We start from the raw sequence: 26890 nt of genomic DNA, 5'->3' as shown, positions 1-26890 counted from the left end.
GACACCGAACAAAATTACTTTTAAAGATGTACGTTTTTTGGGTTTGTTTTTTTTGCTGTGATCACCAAACACTTTACCCCTTTTAAATGCGGTCAGAGAATCTTCCAGAGCTGACCAAATTTATTTGAAAACTTCTCTGAGAAACTAAATTTGAGCTCTGCCTGTGCATACAGAGTTGCAGCGGTGACTCAGAGGACTGAACACACTATAAACCGACGTTTAAAAGGATTCGGCTTCCCGGATTTTGAAGGCATCCCTTTTCGCCCGACCCGCAGTCGAGCACTGCGACGTAGCTCATTCAGTCTCCTGAAACAAGTGCTTTTTTTTAACCTCTGGGGCACCCTTATCCTCTTCCAGCTCCACGGTAAATTAATTATCATGTGTTAATTACAGCCGGTACACCTGAGCCCTCAGGCTGCTGGGGCAGGGGTTTAATCAAACACTAGCAACAGTCATTAGCTTCATTATTAAGCCTTGAAGAGCCAAATGCCACCAGAGAGTCCAAGGGAACTGGCAGCATCTGGAGGACCCCAAGCCTCATAACAGTCCTTCACATGTCCCTCTTGGAAGATTTTATGCGGGGCTGGACTGTCAACTCTTCCCCTCCTGTACTTCTATGTATTGTATACATAGAAAGAGCATGTCTAAATGGCATTTGGTGGGAGGAACTTCATTGTTTTTCCTTCCTGGCATAATAAATCATTCCTGGATACCTCCAAGTTTGTGTAGTGACAGCTTTTATATCTGTTTCAGCTGACTGGGGCAACAGATTCCTCCTTCGCTGAGGTTTGACACGGTTTGCGCATTCTATTGTTTCACACAACACGGTATACTTAACATCCACACAGGGACTGCATCTCCATGGTCTAATTCCCACTAGCATATTCATACTGGTCAGGCATCAGCAGGACTCTCTGGCAGGTAGCATTGCCTCTTTTGAAATGTGGGTGTATTATTCATGTCAGGTATTTCCCCCTCTTTTCACACCCTCCTCTCTCTCTCTTTCTCAATTTCTTCAATTGTCACAGTTGACTGGTGCTATATTCCAGTTTTTCCCCTTCCAGGCGAACACACTGAACAACTAAACAATTTCTCCATTTACATGCATGGGGGGATACAGTATCATTCACATGCACTTAGACGCTTTCAGGCAAACGCACACTGAGAACACGGCACTACACAAACGTCTCAAGGTTCAATTCACACTTGTGGTGAGCCTCCATCCAACAACAACTTGTAATCACTGTTAGGATCAAGCAGGAGGAATTCAAACGCTTACACACTCAAATGGCTGCTTTTGGGCTTTTGCTGCTGGACACTGTGCTACAATGAAACAGTAAAGGTGCCCTGTAGAATAGGAATTGTAGTTTCTATGGTAATATATATGAAAAAGAAAATTTAATTATTTTCTTACGGGGACTGCACATGAACATAACTCCACATGGGTGTGAATGGGTCCTTTTCCGCTCAGGTGTGAAGATGCAGGAGAGTGATGACACTCCTGAGAGTTGTAAGTTGGTACAGAGGAAGAAGAAGTACCCAGCAGACAAAAGCGCGCACCCACATTGGCAGCACACCCTGAGAATACAATAAAAGACTATGAACTGACTCAAGAAGTGCTGTTTACGCTGCCTACAGTCTTTGCCCTACAGGTGTTTTAACACAGCAGGCGGAAGGAATACTGTGTCCCCAATTCATGCACAAAACAGTTACTTTACAAAACTTCACACAATTCACAACTTAAGTGAAACTATTTTAGCGTCCAAACCCATGGAGGAATTCCTCCTGCATCAATCCAACCTCGAAGGAAAACTAAAAAAAAAAAATGGTTTTCAGCATTTCTCTGGGTCAGTCCACAGGTGCTATCATCACAGCTCAGCTCACTTATAATTACCAATGGCCCCCAAGGTCACCCACACTAATTACAGGTGTTACCGGACAGGTCGGCTTTTAGAGGTAGACTGGTTGCGGCTTCTACAAAGAGCCATTGTCTTAGGGGAGGCTAGTCCCAGGCGACTGAAGGTGCCTTCTTTTGGGAGACGGCAGCTGCCACCACCCCTCCTTTCCTCAAATAACCCTAAACAATGCTGCATTGGCCTCTGCATGAACTGGGGTGCATCATGTAGACATAGAGTGTACATTGTACACCCCGTGTGAGACAAAGCCTATGTGGGACGCAGAGTTCTAGTCTGGGTCAGTTTGGGCCAACAGAGCAGACAGATGACTCTAAACTACTGTAAACAAAGCTGCTCTGTTGGACAGATTCACTCAGCTGAGTACCTAATTGCTCGTTAAACTACACATGACTGCTACACAAACCCTAACCCCAAGCTTTAATGAAAAGAAATAAATATAATGATGTCAATGATTATACTTAATAACTATATTTGTATACATAAACATGTATTTTAAAATGGAGTTACAAATCACATTTCCATAGAAACAGTAATTAGGAAGCTTTAATTAGGTTGCGCCATAAATAAACAGGGGGAAAACTGCAATGGAGATGCAGCAACTCTGCGTACATTGTTTATTCCTGTAGCTGTAGCCCTGCAGTTAATGTGCAAAATTAAAATTAAATATTTGTATGAAGTGTTGAATTCGTAAACCATAAGGCTTCAAGTGTTAAAATGCAGTGAGCAACCTTTTAGATTCTGTGATAGATGAAAAAAAAAAAAGGTTCATTGTGGAGAAAAGACTGATGGATTTAGCAAATAGTAACAGATAGAGTGTTAGGGCTCTGCAGACAGATTCACCGGCCCTCTGAGACTGTCCTATGAGTCACAGCTTGTATTGGCTCATATTGGCCGATTGGCGTCATCTTGAGCAGCTTCACAGTGACCGGCTCATTCCACAGCTGTGTGGATAGTGAGATCCACTCACATTCATGCATGTGTGCAGCCACAGACATTATAACCAGGTACTATCGTCGCATATTCTCCTGATTGCGCTGATGCCAACTACCATTTGTTGCCACAGCTCCCGCCACCACCCCGACATCTTGTGCGGTATTTTGTACTGTTGACTTAACTGAGATTCAATGTTAATGTACAGCGGATTAGCTCTCTCAGCAGATTCCTTATCGCTGCTGGGATTAATTGAGAGCTTCCTCAAAGAGTGGAGCCATTTCCACCAGATAGAACTGTATAATCACTTGCTACAAATGGTTAATTCTTTGACGAAAGCGTCTCTCACTGAGTCTCTCAGTAGAGTAAACACCGCAAAATAGTCACAGTAAATCCAATAAGGCTAATGCTCTTCCTCCACTATCTGTTTAACTTGTGGAGAGGGTCGTAACTACCATTTAGGAAACCGAGGTCATGTTACTGCGTTTTTTGGGGGAATTTGGAGAATTTAGCAACCCTCTAGAATTTAAAATCAGCTCTTGAATGTTGAATTGGCTGACTCCCACATCTGCAGACACATTCTATTTAAATTTGACTACTTTTTCTCACACTAACTATTTCTTGACCAGAACTAAAATGGCAATTTAAATAAAATGTCAGGGGATGGTTCTTCTGACCTTTTTTTCTAAAAATCATCATGCCTTGTGATACTAAACTACAGTACAACAAAATGAAAGAAAGTATTTGATAGTGCACCACCACTGACCTGTTGACTGTGGGAGGTGTCGACAGTCTTTCCAGATTTGATGAGTCTGAAGCCTAAGCCCTGGGAAAAGGGGAAACACTGACTGGCTGACGATGGACGATGACCAAGAAAGGTTCAGCTACAGCTTTGTTTTCACAGCTGATAAGCTTGATGACCATCTGCACATCTGCTGCTTTACTCTGATTGCTCAGCCCATAATAAATGAATGCCTTTTCAGTGACTTGATGATTGTTGCAGGTTGACACACGTTTACTGGTAATAAAGACTGTAACTGACACTTAATCAGGCAGAGGGGTACACTGCATGTAAAAAAAAATCATTGCATTTAAAATAGCAGTCATGCTCCTCAACTTGATTTCCATTCTGTGCAATACAATGGAGCCTACAATCCACCACAGACAGTAAATGTCACAGACAGTGTTAAGTTTCCAAGGCATTGTGAAAGAGCCAGCACAGTCTCCACCAAAGGTCAAGACTGATCCTTTTACTTCCTCTCTTCTCCGCACAAAGCTGCGCACCAACGACAGCTGCTTTTCAGCATGATCCAGGGCACGACTCAATGAAGCACTAAGAGCTGCAGATGGCTTTGATCTACGTCAGAGTCAAAAGGTCCACGATGTCAGTGAGAGCAACAATGTGCATGTTTCCATTGACAAACAGTGCGTCCTATAGTGGGTCTACGAAAAATCAGAAAAGTCATCAAGGATTTTCATCAAGGGTTTTTTCAGCAAAGGTGATTCAACCAACACACCTGGATGAGGTGAGGACAGTCAGCCTTAGCAAATTTCCTACACAATCTGCTTCTCCCTCTCCAGTGTGACTCACAAAGCCTTTGGCGTGACATCATATAAACCTCCCCAGCTGCTCAGCTACTTGGGAGATTCATGCAATTCTATTGTGCCTCCACAAATATCTTTTTCAGATCAGAACAAAACAAGCTGAACTGCTCTGTGTGCGTGTAGGAAATTGCAGGCAAGGTGAATGCAACAAACAGAAAGCCTATCTTTGCCATTCCAACACACAATAGCTAATTCAGATTTCCTCAATTTGATCAAAACTTCACAGGTCTTTGTTTGAAAGATGTGTTACCAGAGGGCGTGTGATTGGTATTCCAGACAGTCCATCACCTCCCCGCTCCCAGGGTCACACCCTCCACAGAAGTGAACAGTCTAGAAAGAGCCCATATACGACAATCTGGCTCTTCTCTGTTGGATTTTGCAGCCTGTCAGGCTGAATCTGACCCCAGTGGACGAGTTCACAAAGGGGATTCAGTCTTCACCATTTAAGGGTCAACACACAAAGCTCTACACAGCAGCTCGTTCTGTGAAAAAGGCGATGACTGTAAAGTAGAGCTGGAAAGTGGACCGGCACTACTGGATTGAGAGGGTTCACATGGAAAGCACAAGAGTAAGCCAGAGCAAATGAGGGTCACCGCCACTGAGCACAATTCGATTAGATGACTTCCTCCCCGCCTGGCATGGTATTCAGCATGGCCTGAGAGAGAGAGCGCAACTGGTAACAGGACCCATAACATGCATGGCACAGTCCATGGACAGTGTGTGTGTGTGTGTGTGTGTGTATGTGTGTGGTTGGGGGAGTGTGTATGTTTGTGCATCTACACTCTCAAAAATTGAAGGCATGGTGGGACAGCCCATAGCTATAAGCCCATAAGACGAAGACATCCTGAGAATCTTACTGAAAAAATGGTTTAAAAAATCCTTTTTTTTCTCTCTGCTGCTGATCTGCTGCTGTGATTTTGACATGAGGTGAGGTACAACAGTGGAACCAATGGATGCTGTCAGATCCAGTATTCCATCGTCTGGTCTGGATAGATTGGATGCAGTCGACTGCAGCAAAGGACTTTTCATGGTTTTCACTGCTCACTTTTGTCTGAACAACTGATTAAAGGTGAAGATGATCCGTGAATCTGACCATTAAGAGCAACACACACGCTGCTACACGTGATGTGTAGCATCATGTCATTGGACCCCCCCTAGCAGACAGTGGATAGGCCAAACGGAAGCAGTTAAGATGTAGTAGAAGCCAGAATGAGCCAATATCAGAAGGGAATGAGAAAAAATCTGCTGCTTTTGTGGAGTAATGACAAGTATCAAAGTTTGAGCTGTGACAGATGGGTATCCTGACCAGTTGATCCAACTTGTGACAGACTCTTGAGGTTTGTTCAGACTGATTTTACTCTAAGACGCATGGATTAAGGCAAAATGTGTCCATGCAAATGGATACTGAGGGTTTATGACTTTGTAAACCTGCAGCAATTGATTCTGTGGCAACTCTGGCACAGCGGTAAAGTTGTGAAGACAACACATCACCATAAAAAACACCTTTCGCGTTATTGTCACATTTTCATTTGATGCACTGTTGATCAATTATAGCCACTTTAAAGAGAGGTGTCACTCAAGGGAATGCACAGGCTCACACAAACACTTGTTCATTACCTACAGCAACAGGTATTATCTATACAGTCGGCCCATTGGCTGAGTGCACAAATAGTGTGGCGATCAAATTTGTGAAAATAGAACTCGCCTCACCTTCAACAATCACACTCAGGTTTACCTGAGGTGCTGCCGACAAAGTGAAGGACACATAAGACACTAAATGCATCCGGCTCAACAACAAAAAGAGAAAGGACATCTGAAAGCCGCCTCTGAAATCCTGCCCTGTCTTATCTCAGTGCGGACACAACAGGTTGGTTACCTACAGAACCTACCTCACCCTGTCTCTCCCTCTCCATCCTCCCTCTCTCTCTCTCGAATCTCAATGCCTTCAGAGGAAAAAAAATCCCTCTTTTGATTCTTCTTTTCCAATCATCCCACGCCTCAATGTGCTGACCGGCCCTCTTCGCTCCCCCATCCGCCCGCTCTCCCCAGTTGTATCCACATGAAGAATATGTAATTACAGGAGAGTCCAGGCCTGATAGATGACTGTGTGTGAAGCCACAATGCAGCCCAGGAAGAGTCATCCTGCCCAGGGACTATTATCAGATTAACAACCCCCTCTTCTTCTGTGTTTGGGCATCGCTGAATTCTCCAACGGGTCTCTTACTCCCTCTTTCACTGTATGCCTTTTGGCCTCTCCCTGTTTTGTTTTTCCCTCTGGTCTCCCAGACGTGCCAGGTTACATGCTATTGTCCAGCAAGGTACAAGGTACAAAGCAGGAAAGAGACTACAGGAAAAAGATGGAGATAGAAAGGGGGGAAGTGAGGAATCTGTGAAGAAAAGGACAGATGAAAGTGTAAACTGGCAACTATCAGCAAGTTATATAACATCAGGGCAGTTAAGCATATTTCAAAATGAAATGGAATGTCTTGCTTGGAGTTGTTCTACTACTAATGTTTTAAAATGCTTGTGGAACAATAATGATAGGATATTATGTGGGTTTGCGAAGGCAAGTTCATTTTCAGTGTAGTGTTGGGTTTTGGCGGCTGCGTCCAAACGCTGAGTTCCCAGGCTCTGGTTAGTTTCCTCTGACCGTCCATTCAGCCAATCAAGCCCAATTACCTCTGAGCACAGAACACAAACACAGTGACACTAAGGTTTTGACATGGAAGAAACGAGGGGAAAACCCCTGCAAGAAAATGCTGCGGTGTTTTCTTAGCATTTAAGAGATGTCCTGAGATGACACTCAGCAGTGCCTTGTTTGAGTAAGAGGTCAGAAAACTATACGGATGTTATTATGAAGACTAATTATTATATAATAAACACTGCTACACAAAAGGATGGTGCAAATTAATCTGGAAAGCACAAAGATCTGCTCGCATCAACATCCACATATGATCCACATAGGATTCACAGGGCTGCGCCTGATACATTCATATTTCTACACCTCTAATCAAGTGGGGAATCTTCACCCTTTATATCAATTTCATAGTCCAATCTACCAAGTAATACTTGGTAAACAACTGCACCACTGGCAAATGGTCAGTTTACTCTTCAATCATGATGATTGGCATTTGAAGCTGCTATGAGTGATAATGAAGCGGAGGGGAACTGCACCAACCTGGAGAGCTGTTCTCTTCGTACATATCACATCTGCCAAAGACTGGACGTCTCTTTTAATCCCAGAGGAAGAAACATATTTTGGGTTTGAAATTAATAAGTTAATAATAAGTTTTGGTATTGGCTGCACCATAATCCTTTTGGGGCGACCGCACCTGATCAAACTACATCCACTTAACGTTTTTGTGTTGCCACCGACAGGTGTATATAAAGTGTTATGGAAAGGACCTCTACAGAAATAGACCTGTAAGATCTTCTTTGTTTCACCACAACCAGCTGTCATATTGCTCTCTTCAAAGCTTCAGTCTTCATTTTACCTTGCAGAACATGGGAGCCGCTGGTCTACCACTGCCTGACTGATCAGTTAGTTCGTTAGAGTCTATCTAACCAATCAAGGCAGCAGTAGCCTCGCAACTACAGGTCTATCTATGTGAGTCAGGATTCTAAAATAGGAGTAAAATAAGCTTCTGCATCCATACATGCTGATTACGTGGGTGCTTTGGATCTCAGGTACCGACAGAGAATATGTATAATGTATAGTATGTACAGATAGAATGAACATTCGTTGTTTTGGTCGGTAGTTTTGACCGATGAAAATGATACCTTGTGCCTTATCTTGCAACACTTTGTGAATCTAAATTGCTGCTGTATCTACTCATTAAGGATTAAGGATTCCCTCCAATCTTGTTTAAAGACATACAAAAATACTTGAAATGTGTCCCTGAAAAGCCCAGTCTCAGTTCAACCTTTGTGTGCAGCTGGCTTCAGGTTTCCACATCACACAAGAGTAAGTTGCATATTTGACCATGACTGCCATTCCAAACTAGTTGTGATGTCAAGCAACAAACTCACGCTCATACACTCACATCTTTGAGCTGAACACAGATTTAAGTGAGGCCAGAGTAAATTTCCTCCTGCAACAGATGAAAGTGAAAGTCTACACACATCATCCTGCACAGTAAGGGTCAAACATCCAAGTTAAGTAATATTGATATGCTATATACTAAATAATGCTCACCTGCATTACTTGTTGTTTGGTAAAACCAACTCAATCATGATTTTTTGATTTGACCTGGTTGGGAAGGATTCATGGATTTATATAGATAAAACCATTGTCAATTCAGGAAACAGGGCCAAGCAATCGTGCACATTGATGAGACTGGCAGCAATGACAGGCCGTGGTGGTAACCTCCCACTGCCTGAAGGCATCTTAATGTTTGCAGCTGTTCGTCCAAAGAGAAATCCCGTTCGTGGTATTCCAAATTTAAAAAACTGGTGTGTGTGCTGATTAGTTCTGCGTCTGCCAGTGTGTCTGTGAGGTGTGTATGTGCATTTGCAATCATATGCGCTTGTGTTTGAGTGATCCAGCAGCCATTGCCTGACATGGGAGACAAGCCCAATAGGCATTAGCTCGCCTGGATGTACACTCGTTACTGTTTCCTGAAATACATGGGAAAATTATATCAGCCCGCTGCAGCGGAGCATGGACGACAAAGGAAATGATGGCGTCCTTTGTGTAAAAGACAGAAGAGGCTGAATTCAAGAGGCTCTTCGCCTGAGAGCTGATGACAAGCGTGATACTGGAGTTTTGTGGTGTTACACTACAGAGGCCCACAAGTGGTCTGTAAATGTGACAGTGGAGAGAGGGCAACAGCACACGGGGTGGCAAAAATTCACCCAGACAGGAATACTCAGAAGCACACACACACACGCAGCAGGTTGTAATCGCGCTGACATGTGCACACAGCATGCTCTGAGGTCACACAAACAGGCAGCTGCCGGAGACCTGCTGCGAGTGTGTGATTGTGACTCTTTGGGGTTCCATTTCTCAAAAGCGTGTCATCGCATAGGTGTATCTTCCAGTGTGTGTGTGTGTGTGATTGGTATGTGTGACCCAGCATCAGCGTCCTGTCCTCACCCACACCCTCCACCACCACCACCACCTCCACCTCCACCTCGGAGGATTAGCTGCCACGCACGCCGGGGACCACATCACAGCCAATCACGTATTCATGGGAAATTCAATTTCTCCGACACACTGGGATGATTTGTACCCTGACACGGGCTCTATCTCACCCGGCGAATTGTGTCTCAAATTGAAAAAGCAAGCGGAAGACGTCTTTTACAATGGGGCCCGAGCAGAGCAAAATATAGGAATGTGAGGCGGGGCGGTGGTGGCAAAAAATAGTTAATGTGTGAGTATTTCCAGTCCACAGTGGAGCGAAACAGCCCTGACTTATTTGTTATACTCTCCCCTGTGGCGTGAGGAAAATTCATCTGCATATCAATGCTATTGTACAACTCCGCCGATTAACTCTTTCTGTGCACGCTCTCCAGTCTCTACTCCACTTTCCATTCCAAATTACAGATGTTTTCCCCTTCCCCACTCTCATACAGTAATGTGGATTTGACGCAGGTGTTCAATTCCTTTCTGTATCATTAACATCTTGCGTGCCGTCCCCATATCTAACTCAAGATAATCCAGGCTGCCAGGCAGATAAGGAATCATCATGGCAGTAATGGAGGTGGCACCATTGGGACACACATGTTGGGTAGGTGTCAATGGGCTAATTGAAGTCAATCAGCATTTCACACAGCAAGCGTCAGCCGTATAATAAGGTGGTTCCCTCCAAAATTCCCAACGGTACTTTGTTTACCCCCCCTCCCCAACGTTCCTACTCTGCCCAGGAGTGACAACCTGAATTGCAGTTGATGCTGCTGTGTTTAACAATGCAGACCTAGCATATGGCAAGGAGCACGGGTCAGGAGAAAAAGATGCATGCTGGGAGTTCAGGCGGGGGTCTGCCTCCACTCGTCAAGACAGATCTCGGCCTCAGGTAAGGCTTCTCGTGACGGAGCATAACATCAGACGAGACTGGCAGAAAATGTGGAGATTCCCGCCGCAAAGAAACGAGATAAAGATAGAAACTGGGGAGCCTTAAAGATGGAGATATTTTCTGAGAGATAATCCCCTCTCCGGGTGGGAGATTTTGAAGAGGGGAACCTTTTCATCATTCTTCATTTTGCCATTTTATCTTCTCTCTACCCGGCAGCAGGCCTGATGATTTCCTTTTTTCATCTTGACTGTCTCCTGAGGTTAGAAACACACATACTGTAAGATTTTAGCCCTAATTTAGTCATTCCAAAAGGCATAAAGAAAATAGTTGAAAGACACGGACAAGCACCATCACTCTGCACCACCACACTCTGAGGATGTTCTGATGCAGTATCTGAAAGGTTGCAGGTTTTATTTTTCATATCACTCCGGTGTAAGACGGTTTGAAAGACAAAATAGAAAGCAGAGCATTCGACAGACCTATTAAGTTGTTTGTCTGCAAACCTTGACTTAACCTCCCTGCTGTCAGCCCTAAGCTACAACTTATTAATTAGAATAGGAAATCGGTGTTAAAAACATTCCACATGGCTGCATTTCTCCAAGGTGCACCACTTCTCAAAATTGGTAAGAGCGTCTACTGCTCAGCTTAATTAATTCGAGAGACCTTAGAGGAGTCCTGTAGCTCATGCTAAGACGACAGACCCGCTCGCATAATTATCCACAATGTTTACACACGAGCAGACTTTGGTGCACACTTTCCTTCGAACAACAATCTCCAACCCTTTTTAAAAATGCAGCAGGCGTTGTCCATTCAGTACCAGTGCTCCTCGCCGATGAGCCTCAGCCTTACTCTTTGTAGTTGAAGCAGTGCTAATGAGAATGAGGTCATGGGGATTTTGGCAGCCATTGTGACGGATGTGGAGAGAGACACAAGCCAGAACCATAACACCCCTTTTCTACAACACACATACTCCCCACCCAGTGTGTCAAAACATGCTGAGTGTTGGGCCATGCAGTGGCGGCAGCTGACTGGGAAATATGGGCAGCTGCTTGGCAACTGGTAGCCATGTTGGAGGCCAGTTCCAGTAAAAGGATTTATGAGGTAATGAGGATGAAAAAAAAGGGAAAAAAGTTCACTTTATCTTTTCCATTTGATAATCAAAACCCCAACTGCACAACCAAACCAATGCAGGGATGGGGGAAAAAAAGCCTCAAAGTGTACTTTTAGTTAACACCAATCAGACATTGTGTTCTCTTGCTTCTGAATGGCCAGTAACTGGCCGTCTTTCACTGGCTGGAGAATTGGGGAAGGAATGGATAGAGAAAAGGGCTGTGAGAAAGATGAGGTTTAACAGGGGAGGAAGTGGGGGAATGGGTTTAACAAGGCTGTAACACTGCAGAAAAGAATGTCCTCTTTCCATGGGCCACTGGAATGGGACTAACAGGGAAGGACACGAGCAATGCACATCTAATGCACACATAGGCACTGAAGAGGGATATAGTGTCACGTTTCATCATCAACGGTACAGTTTTCATCAGCTGTTTACTAAAGAACTTCTTGTTTGGAGCTATACTTAAAAAAGTGCAAAGGACTGTGGGACAGGAACGAGGTCAGGTCCAACAGTGACCACATAGCTTGCAGATGATGTCATTGAGAAAGCTGCTTTGCAGACTTTGCTCAGAGACAGATGTACCGCAAAAATCTACAGCTGAGTTTGTGTTAGTGGCATTCTTTGGAGGCGTCAGACTCAGTACCTCCTCTGTGAAGGGAACAGGTCGAACAACTGTAGCAACAGCCTCCCAAAGTCATTGTCATCTGATTCAATTGGCCTGGGATGAGTCACTCCAAGTAGGCAGCACAGTAGATGATTGACAAGAGCTCTTTCACTGGCACATGGCAACCATGACAGCATTAACCCTTTCCTCAGCTGCTTTTACGAAACCTAAACATCTACAAATTTTTCACTTTTCAATCGACTTTAGTCCAATTGCGAAAACAATCCTAACTTAAGGTCCACTTAGTAGCTTTTTTCAGGGGCTTCACATGGTCCTCTTAATCATTCATTCGTCATTCACATTGTTTCCAATGTCCTAAATGAACTTCAGAGTTTAACTTAAAATGGTGTGGATAATAGACATGCGGGACCATGTGATATGGTTGAGAGCACCTTCATTTGGGACTGATCTGTCATAGTCAAGGACACCTTTAACCTTGATGGTTGGATGCCCTTTGAACTTGCCAGTTACCAAACTAAGCTTACTGCATAGCCACCATCGTTGGCATTTGATAGTTTGATAACTCTGAGGTAAATACAGCCCACAAACTTGCAGAATTAAGCATCATTGGTATATTCATTATTGGTAAATCATAATCTCAACAACACACGTTCGGCCTCTAGGTGCAAAAAACAGTTGTTCTGGTTTTGTTCAAGGTTTAATTTAACTGTATTTCATCCTGATTCATGCTACTGTTCATGCTAATGAGTAATTACCAAATATATAAAGATCCAGATGAGGTAGCAGTTTTTAAAGTCTCTCCACCTTATCATGAAACCTCTCCTCTGAAATTTCAACCATTTCCTTGTTCTTACTAGATCACAGGAAGGGTGATTTGGCAGCTAAAAGTGATTTTTTTTGGAATCAGCCCATTTGGAGGGTCATTTGGACCCTTGTTGCTTCCTCTCTGTGAAAGGGTTGTGGCTATGTTTAACTACCCTCTCCTCTCGTAATCCTGAATTCTTCTAGGACGTCCTAATCGTTATCAAAATAGTTTGATATTTACGCCAGCGGTGTTATAATGTGAGTGTAGGAGTAAGCTCTTCTGTGACTGTCAGCTAACATCATGACCTCTAAGAACCATCTGAAAGGTGCCTTGTCTTAGAAGTTCTTGATTCAGGCTGAGCGGGGGTTTCCTTTTAGGATTTACAGACTGTCACGCCTGAGTACGATAAGGAAAATCACATCCTGACCTGCTGGTGCAGGTTGACATTCACTGTGTGACTTTATTGGCCTGATATATTTGTCAAAACTTTTGACTGATTTGATGAATCATACTGTAGAGCTCTGAGTTTCTGTGCATTATACCACAAAGACTTTGACACACAGACAACGACGTCCAACGACGACCTACAATCATTCCACAAAACAACAAGGACTTCTAAGGAAAAGCAGCTTTACAGATCTCACCAGGGGAAAGAAAGGCACACCACACTCCGGAAATGGGCTGGTGTTTTGTGCAGTGTTTGGCATTAAGCTGTTTTTCAGAGGCAAATGAAAAGAAAAGGATGATAATGAAAAAGGGGATTAACCACAGAAAGACAGGAGAGAACCAGTTGGGCCTGTTGTTGAATACACACAATAAATTTAAAAAAAAAAAAAAGGGGCAAACAGGCTTTCCTCTGCCGGCCTCTATTGCCCTGCTGGAGTGTTGTTCACCTCAGCACGCCAGCTCTGAACCTCTACTGGGTTTTCTGTGTGTATGTGTGTGCGTGTGTGTGTGTGTGTGTGTGGGTGCTGGGGAGGGGGTGGAGAGGTGGGGGTGGTGGGGGCATTGGGCATGGGGGTCTTCCAAAAGCCATATTTGCATACAAACAGCCTGTCCAAATTCACAGAGGGGTGAAAGGGAGAGGAAGGAAGGGAAGAAAAAAAGAAGCAGGCAAATATGGCTAGTGTGAAAGTGTGTGTGTGTGTGTGTGTGTGTGTGCATATGTGTGTACATGTGTGTTTCTTCTGAAAGAGAGCGCTGGGAAGGGGGTTTGTTTGTCCTCCTCAGGTGCTGAGGGGCTTTCGATTTAAGCAGAGTGGAGAATCTCATTACCTGAGTGATGCACTGCCTGTGTTTACACGCGTTATTCCAAAAAGTCTTCGGCGCTTCGACGCTCCTTCACTCCTCCACCTCTGTCTCTCTCTGTCTCTCTCTCTCAAAAAAAAAAGAAAGAAAGTTCCAATTGCAATAACAAACAGGCCGGTTCAGGCACAGAGCAGGCCAAGGGATCAAATTGCTCTTTTTCCCAGAGCAGTGCTGTCGCAGGTGGGATGCTTTGGTAGAATTATTTCACTGAAGTACGACCACCAAGGACAGCACTGAAGAAGCCGCACAGGCACCAACAATGAGGTGGGACATAGAATGTGAGCGTGCGTTTGAGCTTATTCTACTCCAGAATGGCACTCTGGGTAATAACAATACGATTATGAGGTAGCAAAAGAAGAAACTCATTTATTGATGTCAGTTATACAATAGGGCATGTTGCAGTAAGTGGCAGCGATTCTTCTACAGTAGAGTAAGAAGCAGGTGCTGTGAAAACAAGGTGTGTTCAAAAAGTCTTTTTCCATCATCCTTAATTGTATCTTCTCCTTTTTCCTTCTCTCAAACTATTCTGCCACCTTTTCACATTTCTGCCAGTTCTTCTCAGTTTTTTTTTCTGCACAAATTGATACTATACTATACTTATACCTTATCCCTTAACTGCTGCCTTCAAGAACACAATCTTGATTTATCAGGTACATTCCCCTCAGTTCATTCTTTTTATCACTCATTTCCATTTCATATTTTCAATAATCTACAAGTTCCGCTCTTCCGTAAAAGAAAGTTTTACAAATTTAATCTTATCTTCCTGACTCCCTGCAAGCCTGAAGCGTTTTCTATCTTTAGAGACACATTCAGAGGAAATGCTGGTGCATGAATCCATACCTGAACAGCTCACATTTGAACAGCGAACCTGCATATTAAAAACCACATAATCACCCCCTTTGCATTTAAGTCTATTTTTGGCACGCCAGCGGCTAGCTGTCACCCCGTCTTTGTGAGCCACTCTGTCTCTCCTTTTTTTTTTTTTAACGCTGCTGAAGACTGAAATCACCTGACGTGGCTGTTGTGACAAGCGGCACTCCAAACAATAATTCAATTTGTCGCTGCTTTGCATCTTTATCCTTGCTCACAGGCACACGTCTCCTCTCAATCAAGCAAAAGTGAGGCAGATAGAGAAGGTGAAAGACCGAGAGAGAGAGAGAGAGAGAGAGAGAGAGAGGTAGTAAACTGTCTGGTAGCCCAGCAGAGTGTGTTGCGTTGTTGCCAGCATCAGATCACAGCGCACAGCCTTGTCTTTTTCATGTAAAACAACTACTGTTTCTGACAGAGCGTTTGTGAAAACCCACCCAAGGTACACGCAGACTTTAGATGAAAGAGGCCTTGGTGTAGAGTTATTGCTTCTCCTTTCTTTTCCTTTTCTTTTCTCCCACACACTCACAGCCCCTCCCCTGATGCACTGGTGCTCTAATTGCTATCAATATGAGTCACAAACGTTCAGCCCTTTTTTTTTTTTTTTTTCCAAGGGAATAGAATTATTACTGGCAACCTTTGCGTCCGTCAACACATGCTAATTCCCGCTTTACTGCTTCGAGTCGCCTTGCGTGCATGTGTGTAGGTGTGTGTGAGATTGGCAGAATAATAATGCACGTCATTCCTGGTAGAACTTGGGTGGCGGGGTTGCCTTTGAAACAGGGCTGATTTGAAGTCTGGGTTTATGCTCTAAGATAAACTTCATCCAACTGGGAACCTACAGTAGGATAACTACAGCTTTTTAAAAAACAGAGTTCTCCAATTTACCTACAGAGAGTTCTTTATGTTGATTCTTTGTAATGGTAAAAAGAGCCTTTTACAAAACCCTCAAAATCCATCTTTTTAAAAGAATACTGATGGGCTTTTTGGCACTTTAAAACATCACAGGATCCTGTGAGGGATTATGGGTCCACATGAAATCACTACCTTCACCAAAGAAGAAGAAAAAAACATTTTTCCTCTAACTGCGAAGAAGAAAAGAAAGAGCCTGTTAAAAATCAAATGAACTACTGCTAATTAAGCGTGTTCACTTCACAGAATGTGCGGCTGACAAACAGCGACGAACAGCATGTCACTGTGATTTGTCGAGGTTTTAGAAAACAGAGACGCAATTATTTCTTGTGATGAGAATGAATGATGTCTTTGGACAGAGATGTTCAATGGGTAAGGATAAAAATGTTCAAACACCTGTATTGTATGTATGTATGTATGCATCGTTGTTACGCTAAACCCTGCACCAGTAAACACAGAAAATATTCTCAAGGGACTGAGCTTCATCACTTTTATGTGATTGATTTTGGAAATTAAATCAGGAAATTTGCAATGTATACAAAATACATAGAAGTTAATACTTATAATATATATGGCTATTTTAGATTAACAAAGTCCTTTTAACGGCCCTAAATTTAGCGTTAAGTTCATTTTTCATCAAATCATTCAAATGTCACAGGTGTGGGTTTATACATTACATCCTTAATACTTTAACTTTCTGAGTATATTGTCTGATATGATATCATAATACACATAAACCAATGTGTGGTTACTGTGTCTTTGGATTTGTCTCAGCCAATTATAACCAAGGACATGGACAGTCCTTTTTATATCTATATCCATATCTCTGTTCCGATGCCTGACTTATGTGGAGGGCTTCATGCTGTTGTTGTGCAATTGGCTTAAGACAGAAACTGAAAATATCCAGGTCCCCGATGAGAGGTGGGGTTCAGATGTGTGTGTGTGTGTGGGGGGGGGTGTTGATAGAAAGTGGGGACGGCTTAGCACCAAGGGAAGAATATCCAATCTCTAAAAGTGTTGCTGTGAAGGTGAAATGCTGGAGAAACCCTGCTGGGCCACATTTCACAACTCTCCGAGGGACTCATAGGGAGAGCTTTCCCACTGTTCCTATAGTAGCTGCAGGTGGGCAGGCACACACACACATCTCACACCACCTCCTCACACACACATAGCACATACAAGCCCTTGTTCCAAAGCCAAATATCGCAAGCCTGTGTATATCTACATATTGTTATTGTGAGGGGAAAATATCGCATCTTCAATCATTTTGAGGTTTTATCTTTGGTCAAAGAAACGTTGTTTACATGCAAAAACACGAGATGAACAGAACAAACCATATACAGATATGTCACAGGGTCTTCACAAACACAAAGTTCGTCTCTTTGCAAGCATGAATATACTTGCAAATTCCATGGCAATCTGCTTCTTAGATGATGAAATATTCTGTGTGCAAAGTTGATATTTCAGCCAAAGGGAGGTGCTAGATGAAAGCTTCAGTCCAAAAGGGAAATATATTATCCCCTGGAGACCATGAATGTGGTCCAGAAATTCTTTCAAGACAAGTGAAGTACTTGGAGAAGGTGTTTAAAGGGGTGGGGTGGGGGGGGGTGGGGGTAATCCTTTGTGGAGCAAGAACGTAAATGCATGGCAATCTTTGAGACAAAATAATATAATCATCTTTATATCATTTTGTGTCCAAGTGGATTTTCAGGCCTAATGATGGTGCTAGAGGAAAGATCAGGAGGTCACCAAAAGTCTTCATCATCTGGGGACCATGAAATAAGTTTCCTGTAATTATTCTCTGACATAGCATGCCATGGGTGTTGGTTAAAGAGAGCTTTTGGACTGATGGTGGCACACCAAGAAGGGTCAGTGGGTCACCAAAATTATCAGGATCTCTTCCTGGGGACCATAAATCCACATATTGAGTTTCATGGCAGTTTGGCAAGCGGTTGTCGAGATATCTTGTTCTTGGTTGGATGGATGACAAACAGACCAATAGCCAGGCAAAGGGCATCAATAACAGGGCAAAAAAATAAGATCAATGCGGAATGATTGAATAAAGACCCAACGGTCAGCCCAAAAACAAGGTCTTTTGGAAATATAAGGATTTCACCTGACCATATCAATATGACTGGTGTATATCTATGCCACAGCTATACATGAAATATGCAGGACCTGGGAGAAGTGCAAGGCAAGGGGGCCACTCTGAATTCAGATCAGAAACCAAACCACTGGAAGACCCCAACAGGATTTCAGTGTGGGTTGCCAGGGCAACATCAGCAGAAACCTTCAACCATGGCAGCCAAGCTGCAGAGGACGACGGGGAGAGCACAGAACAACAGGGAACATGGGAGGGAAAAAAGCTCTCTGTTTACAGGGACAAAACTGGAAAAACAATGAACGCACGCTGGGTTCATTTGAGCAACGCAACAAAAGAAAAAAGAAAAGTTTGGAGAATGTCTGTGATGTTCACGCAGATGAGGGGCTTTCTTGTGTGCCGCAGCCTGCCAAGTAGTTGTTTAGGCTGTCACTTGGTAGCCAGTACACCCCCCCCCAGCTCCATCACATAAACACACACAAACACACTTTCACCTTGCCAAGCTGAGAGGACAAGATAGGAAGCAAAGACGAAACGAAGGTAGTTGGTAATGATAGACTACACACACACACACATCTTCATGCATATACAGCACTGCTGGTACAAACAGACAGCCATCTTTCCTCCCCACTGCCAGCAACCTCAGAACAATCTGTAAGACAAACGTGTCTCAACGCTTTTACTTAGTTGCCAGGCAGTCAGCATCCACCTGGCATCACTAAACACTTAATTAGTCTGTAACACCACAGTAACACTGCTCCACATATTTTCCCAAGGTCTCATTAGCAAGGCAACCATGGCATCTAAGTGTCAAACGCTACTTACCACCAAGTGGCAAAGAGCGGCCCAGTGCCAACAACGTGGCCGTACTAAGAGGATGGCTTTAGATGGAGATCGTATCATTGGACGGGCTTGGTTATCCACTGTGCTTTTTGTTTCAGACAATTAACTTGCTATTGTTGTCTGCGTCAACGCTGCCAAAAGATTGGACAGATATACGCCAGTCCTCACAGTGAGGACTATCAACGTTCTACTGAGCCTGACTAGAGTCGCTGATATGGGTTTTGAAAGCTGAGATTGACTTTTAGGTTTGAGTTTGACATTTCATGCCAGCAGTGTGTTTGCATTGGACCGTTTTAATGGCTAGAATATCCAGATTATAACAAAGATTCGCTTTTATCGCATATTTTGTCACCGTCATGCATCAAAGAGTTCCTTTAACTGGAAAGTATACATTTTCCAATATCTTCTTGACATAACATCACAGCAATTTATCTCTCAAGCCTTTATGGTGACATAATGGATGGCAGGCATCAATCACCCACGAGAGCGAGCCAGGAGCCATCTGATGTTGCGGAAAGACTCTCATCTGTGCTAAACATGCATCCTGACGGCCACGTTGGATGGCAAGTCTGGTGTGGTGGCAATGTGCTTTGCAACTCGGAGACAGTGCGGGATTCATATTAACAAGAGACAAGAGCCAGGCAAACAAGTCCGATGATTTACAGTGTGGGGTTTCGAAGTGTCTCTTTAAGCAGGATGAACGAGGACAGACAAGATAAATGACGAGAAAGGCTCTCCTCACATGTGCAAACAATTTTCCACCGCAGGACAACCAGGGGCCAAATGAACTGTCTGTTCAGTATGTGAAGCGTGAACAAATGCCTTTCACATTAAGTCAGGACCCTGGAGACCTAGATAGTGTGTGTGTATGCGCATGTGTGTGTGTGGCTGGGAAGGGAGAGTGAGAGAGCATGGGTTTCTATTGTTACAGCTTCTATGTGTGTGTACACACCTGCATGAGCCATCCTTTGCCATGCAAATATAGGCGAGTGCCTTATTATAAAACATTATGGTTCCCTCTAAATACTCAATTTAAATTCAACCGATGCCATGTTTAGATTAGATGCGTGCTGCAGGCAGATAATCCTTTGACCCAATTGGCTAAAACAGACACTTGCAATCTGAAGGTGGTGTTGGCAAGGTAACCCGAGGGGATGGTGGGAGGGAGGGCGAGATGAGGGTAAAAGGTGACATCACCTAATATTCTTTTATACTCTATAATATTCTCTATTCTTTATTATTATTTTGACATTTGAAATCTTTAAACATCTATGTGTCCATGCATTCAGTTTTATTCTGCTTTCATTTACTCCCAACCCAGGAGGGCTCTTAAACCAGGAAGTGGCAGAAATTACCCACAATTCCCCTTTGGGGTTAGAGGGTGGGACGAGAGTTTGGACTGTCAGCACCCCTTTTGCTGCTCATTAATCACTTAGGCTACTGTGGGACAGGCCACAAGGGATCAGCAACACACACACACACTCGCAAATTTAAAAAAGGTGTGAGTGCAATACCAATATAAACTGTGTCTCTCCACGAGACAATCGATACACACAAAATAGAGAAACCCTGTTAAACGTTGAGAGCTGTTTCCTCACCAATACACTTCCAAACATCTGAGACACACACACAGATAGTGACGCTGTTCATCACCAGAGAGAGGAGACTGGAATACAGGGAAGCACAGTTCCCTCAGGCTGGTCAACAACTCAGAGAAAGGAGAGACACAGAGACAGAGAGAGAGAGAGACAGAGAGAGAGAGAGAGAGAGAGGCACAAAGACAGTCCATTCAATAGTGGAAGCTCTCTTTATTCAGAAGGCTGGTATCATGTTATACAGCCTCATGTACCTTCCCAGGATGTCTTTCAGGATGCACAAACTCACTATATGCATGCATAAATAATGTCCTAGTCTTCAGAAATCTCCTTAAATCTGTCATTTTTAATCACTTGTACATTCTCAGCATCTTAAAGCCCCCCGGTGTCTTTTTTTTTTTCTGTGATCTTGCAAATTATTCCGATGATATAGGCCGACAAACTGTTTTGTTTGTAGACTAATTCAGATAATCCCAGTGGAAACTTCCTGGCCGAGCCTCAGTTTAAGATCTAAGGGGTCGGTTTCACTTTTGTTATCACCACCAGGGGTCACCAAGACATTTTTTATATTCTACATGCATTTTACCATTTATATGACAGTAGTAGTCACGCAGAGTGGAAATAGTTGTATGACGACATATATAGATTCTTTAACAAAAAAGTAAGCAATACAAATTCTTGTCATTAATCAGATTCATTCAATCAAATCCAGATTCACTTCAGTGGTCTTTTCACTTGAACGGTTAGTTGGTGGACTATGAGTTAAGATTACTTGTTTCAAACTGGGGTTGTGGAGTTTGAAAACACATGGCCATTTAACACTGGAGAGGAACGAACGGGAAGACAGTTGCTTTATGGGAAATGTAGCTGTACTAGGGTTATCTTGTAATGTGCTGCTTCACTTTGGACCATTCTTCTGTCTGAAGTCGCCCGCCTTTATGGAAAGTCTAACTAAGTCACTAGAGTAGTGGCATTTACCTACAGGTTGAACAAATGTATGTTTCCTTTTAGAAATGCATGCAGTAAGAGAGCAGTCGTTCAATATCCAGCTCTTGAAAGCTCTCTACATTTGCTGTTGTGAGCATGAGGCATGGGAGCACTTTCCTTAAAAATGTGCGTCCTAGCAGAAGTAGTGGAATTCACTGAGTGAACAGACAAAGACAGTAATGCCAACTACAGAAACTCAAAACATAAAGGGGAAAATATAGTAAGGGAAAACCTATATTTGGGTGGGGGGAATGCCAAGAACCCGAGGACGATGTGGTAATTATGCCTTGGATATTTTGAAAAAAGGGCGACATTCTCCTTTAGAATAACAGATGACAATTTGTCTTTGTCAAAAGCAGTTTGGAATATCACCCCAGTGACCATTACAGGCACCAGGGGTAGGTTTCAATCTGTAATTTTAACATGGAGACATGAGTGAGCCTACGGGGACGTGGGGATTCCTTGATAAAACAAGGCTGATGTCTTTTTATTAACTCTACCTGATATTTACTTAATGAGCAGCGTGCTGCTGATGCACCGTTTACTATGTACAATAGCACACACAGAATATGACAGATAATGGGCTGAATAATAGAGACAAATCTCTTCTCCCTCTCCTCTGAGTTGTTTTCTTAGAAATCCTCTCCTGGTTGCTCATCCTGAGGTTCATGAATATTATCCAGGAGCTGCGGCTGCGACCTTTAACCTCCTCAATATTGGATTTCTACAATGCTGATGGTGGCACCTGCAGGGTAAACATGTATGTTATTGTGCCGCTTATTGTTTTTTTGATCTAGAGTCCACATCCACTGATTTCTGCATTTTCCTTGAATACCTCACTTACTATCTTACTCTAAAACACCCCCTCAGACACACACACACTTCACCAGCGATCTATGCTTTTCAAGGACACCTGGAGAATGCCTGACGGAAAGCTCTTTTATGTTCTGAGCCATCACTTGACCAATCAAGGCTTGCCAAAGTAAAGTGTCTGTCGCCGCTGCTACAGGGACGGTGAGGAGAACAGAAGAGCTGTTTTCAATAACAGCTACAAGAAGCTAGATGAACAATTCATCCTCTTATCAAAACACTTTGCAGCCCAGTAAGAGCTGGAAGTTGGCCAGAGCGCAAACAAGCACATATTACAATGATGATGGAATGATGTGGTGATTAGCCTGAAAGTGAAATGTATGTTTTCAGAAAAAAGAAATTACTATATTCAGGTTTTCAGGATTACACTTCATCACGACAGATGTGACAGCTGAAGCCACCCAGCACTGTTGACCCTCTCATCAGCGACTTACATTTGGAACCTCAACTGCTCGAAAACGAAATGATGAAACAAGAGAGGAGGCAGAGATTCATTTTTCCTCACCCATCAATCTGCACACCGCACATAAATGTCAGCCTTAGGGAAATTGAATGGCACCATTTGTCTGTGTTTATTAGGCTGGGATGAACTCAGTCTCAGTGACCTTTCAGAGTACATACCCACGCCAAGTTAACTAAGGATAAGTCAGACTTTCTATGGCTGGCAGTCCTGAGCATCGGGATCCCTGCGGACTTGTAGCCTCGAATAAAAACACCAAAAAAAAGCAGAGATGTAGACGAGAAAGTTCATCATGAGAAAGACCAGAGTCCATTGGGAGAATGTCAGTTTTTTTATTACTTAAATTCTCAATCTTAAATGCCAAAGTGCTAGAATCCCACAAGTCATTACTGAATTGCTGTGCCTCTTTCTCACGTTTGTTTGAGTGGGTCAAGTTTTAACTGGACTGAAATTAACCGAAATCAAAATTTATTGCTGTTATACAAATCAAAAAACTGAATTTTAATTTATTTTTCTGCATTAGTGAATGTTTGGTACTGTCAATGTCAGCAAGCTATGCTTACTAGTCTCCACTTCCAGGTGGAACGCTAGTTGACCTCGCTAGCTCCCACTTTCTGTGCGTAGAAAAACAGTGGGCTAAAAAAAAGGGGGGTGTGGACGTGACTTCTTTCTGGTGGCCACCAGGGGGCGACTCCACTGACTCTCAATTAATGGAAGTCAATGAGAGTTAATAGAAGTAATTGATTTATTGGTTCAATAAACATTTTCCTGATGACTTTATGATCTCAGTCTCTAGTTTCACGTCTTCTTCAACACAGCATGATGTTAAGGGCGGGGCTACCTTATGACTAACCAATCAGAGGCAGTCTTTGTAGAACGAACATCACCTCTGGCTCCAAAAAAAACCAAGATGGTGGCAGCTATGAAACCAATATGCAGACGTCCAGAAAGCCAAACTTGACATCACGGTCCACCTCTTATATACAGTCTATCATATGAATGTTTCTCGCCTATTCACGGTAACAGTCAACCACTGCCATGTGAAACGCCCACAGAGCCTAAAGCTACGTAGCAGTTTCCATAAATATATATAAAAAAAAAAAGTTTTACCCTCTTTTGAAAACTGGAAGAGAACTCCCAATAACTACAGCATCGCCGTAGTTAACATTTCCTGAAAGTTCAACTTCAAAGTTGCATCAGTCAAAACATGACAGTTATAAATCCTGTCATTACCAGTCCTTTAAAAGTAATCTGGGCTCAAATGAACAGATTCTGCTGTCCCGTGCAGAAAACATTAACATATTGTGCAAATCCAACTTGTGCAAATTCTCATTGCCATGTGGAGCCACCGATGTGTGAAGGTGCCAAGAGCAGCCGTAAATTCAACCTCTGTTGCCTCTGTTGATAATCTAATAAATTGAACGTTGCCTGCAAATGTCACCTTTTACATTATTTACCAACCAATTTGTCTTGAAACTCCTGCAAATCTGAGTGAAATACGTCTGCTGGCTGTTCAGCGGTCAGATTATTTTCCTCTTTCTTCGCCTGCAGCCTCTGCCGGTAAAACACCAATGTGTTACACTGACAAAAAGGCTCTGATTCCAAGTGATGTCCCCACCAGACACTACCACTCAGCCCCTCCACCCTGCTACCCCCACCTTCGGGCCTCTGTCAATATCCATCATCACAAAGGCTGCGCTTGTTTACATGCTGTGGCTGCTCTCACTTGACTGGGTCCTGAGGGGGGAAATCACTCAAATATTCATACACTTATCATATTTAATGTTGCTTCATTTCCAAAGTAATCACTTAAATGTCCCTGCTATATTCCTAGAGGAGCTCCGTTCAGTGTCTTTGGAATATTGGGAAGGACTTATAAAGTGAATGTATCAGATGTTGTGCTATTTGTGTCTCTGCTGCCATTATTGTTCAGTCCCAGTGGGATTTCTTTTTGTGATATCTGTACAACATGTCTAAAATCGACCTCAGTGCCAGTCTTTAGGCAGACACTATTCTAGAGGATAGGCTCCTGCGTCCCATTTTATATGAGTCAAATTGCGTTCCAGACCACAAATAAACAAAGCACTGCAAAATTCATGGACAAAAAGCTCCATTAATATTTTAGTCATGGCTGCGTGTGACTGAACCAAGCACGGAGCTGGCTGTTTAGTGCGCGCTCCTCGTCTCCTCACTGGCTCGGTGCGCCTCACATGCGCGTCCTTGGACTCCTTCTGAATGTTGGCATACACTGAGCGGTTATTGTTGTGGTGCTCAGAGCGGGGGTCAGGGGACCTTCCCCGGGTCACTAAAGGACCATTAACGGGGTTCCTCATGTCAGTTGAGGCGTGTTTGTTTTCTGCGTTTAACTATGAGAGGAAGTTCAAACAAAGGACACAGATAACAATTCGTTTGATTCTGAGCGCTGTGGAAACAGACACTAACTAGATGATCGTGAGCCTGGACCACCATGTGATGAAATGGAGGTGTGGGGGGGGACACGGTGCTCGTGTCTATTTGTGGGACCACTGACGTGAAAACGTTTAAAAAGTCCTGATCTTTCAACAAAGCCCGGTGCCTGTCAACATCCACCGCGCGTCCTACCGGACCACCTGGATGCGTAAAGACCACACCGCGCCTCAGTCTGCCCGACAGCCGCGCAGTGTGCGCTGCAGCGGCAGCCTCCTGCGAGAACAATAACTTGATTCTGATGATGTGCGCTGTGGCTGGAGTGATGGATGGTGGAGGGTGACAAAGGGGGTATGGTGGGGATGGTGCACGAACCAGCAGATCGTGACGGGACGGGACGAGGAGGGGATAGGCTACTTACGCTGCTGTTCTCTCCTGTCCAGTGGACCATCGCCTGGTTGTGGGTCGCATCCCCTTTGAGCACGAACGAACTGCTGAGCAGGGACATTTGTTTTTCCCGGGACAGTGCTCTCCTGAAGCGAGGTGAGCTCTCCACGCCGACGGCTCCCACGCCACCGTCCGTCGGTAAGCCCGGCGGGGAGCCTCCGTCTCCGCCGCCCATGTCAAGCGTACGGTCCTCCCCGCCGCGCCGGTTTAAAGCCCCGCTGTCACAGCGCACGGGTCCCGGCAGTGCCATCCAGGCCGAGGCGGTCAGCAGAAAGACGCAGAGGTGCGCAGCAGCGGAGACCGGTTGTTCGGGGCGCAGAGATGCCATGCTTTGCGCCGTAGTAGCGCTCGTATCACGGAGACTGATGGAGAGACTGCTGATGCTTGTGGAAGATAGATAGGTGTATACTGTAAGCAGAGAGAGAGAGAGAGAGAGAGAGAGAGAGAGGGAGGGAGGGAGGGAGGGAAACTGGAGCGAAGGCAGACAGTGGGAACAACGTGGACGCGTCTCTGTGCCAAGCGGGATCCACAGGACGGCACAGCGGTGCCATCTGCTGTCCTGCAGCTGCAGCGTCCTGCGATTTAACCGTCACCACACGAGGAATTCACAGCTTAAAGATGACATATGATGTATTTCGAAGACGCATGGCCTGTCGGTCCTAACACATTTAAATTTAAAGCGCCTGCCACCGATTACTAGTCTGTATGCAGCCTGGAGATTAGATGGCGGCTCACAGTTTGTTAGTTTCTCATTTATTTCCTCAGTTAATCCAGTGATACAGATTCAGTCCTGGTGATCACAACAGATGATCATCATGTCCGTCAGTGTGGTCATTGCATAAATCCTCACATGGGAATAAGTCAACTGTCACAACCTTTAAAACACAAATGTATCAATGATGAGAAAGAAGTGATTATCAGTGAATCTTTAAAGGTTATTATGTAACAAGTTCAACCTCTAATTCCACTGCACATGATGGTAATTTAGTCTACAGGTGCTGCTCATGTTCTGTCGTTTTTCACACTGAAAAACTGGGGGTGAAACTTAGTTTTTAGGTAAAACTTGAGCATGTTGTGTCCAGCACTGG

General features: G+C 43.9%; 1 protein-coding gene across 1 annotated transcript in view; it reads right to left on the bottom strand.

Annotated features, from left to right (window-relative positions):
• sorcs2 (sortilin-related VPS10 domain containing receptor 2) overlaps positions 1 to 26157 on the bottom strand; it is a 259444-nt gene extending 233287 nt beyond the window's left edge. The window contains exon 1 of the mRNA XM_070854331.1: positions 25777 to 26157. Coding sequence (XP_070710432.1) covers positions 25777 to 26130 — 354 coding nt within the window. The 5' untranslated portion in view covers positions 26131 to 26157. The remainder of the gene's footprint in view (positions 1 to 25776) is intronic.
• Between the last annotated feature and the right edge of the window lie 733 nt (positions 26158 to 26890).

The sequence above is a fragment of the Pempheris klunzingeri genome, chromosome 23, assembly GCF_042242105.1.
Source record: "Pempheris klunzingeri isolate RE-2024b chromosome 23, fPemKlu1.hap1, whole genome shotgun sequence".
NCBI classification, from domain to species: domain Eukaryota; kingdom Metazoa; phylum Chordata; class Actinopteri; order Acropomatiformes; family Pempheridae; genus Pempheris; species Pempheris klunzingeri.
The sequence above is the reverse complement of the archived record's forward strand: the minus strand, read 5'-3'. Positions and strand labels throughout refer to the sequence as shown.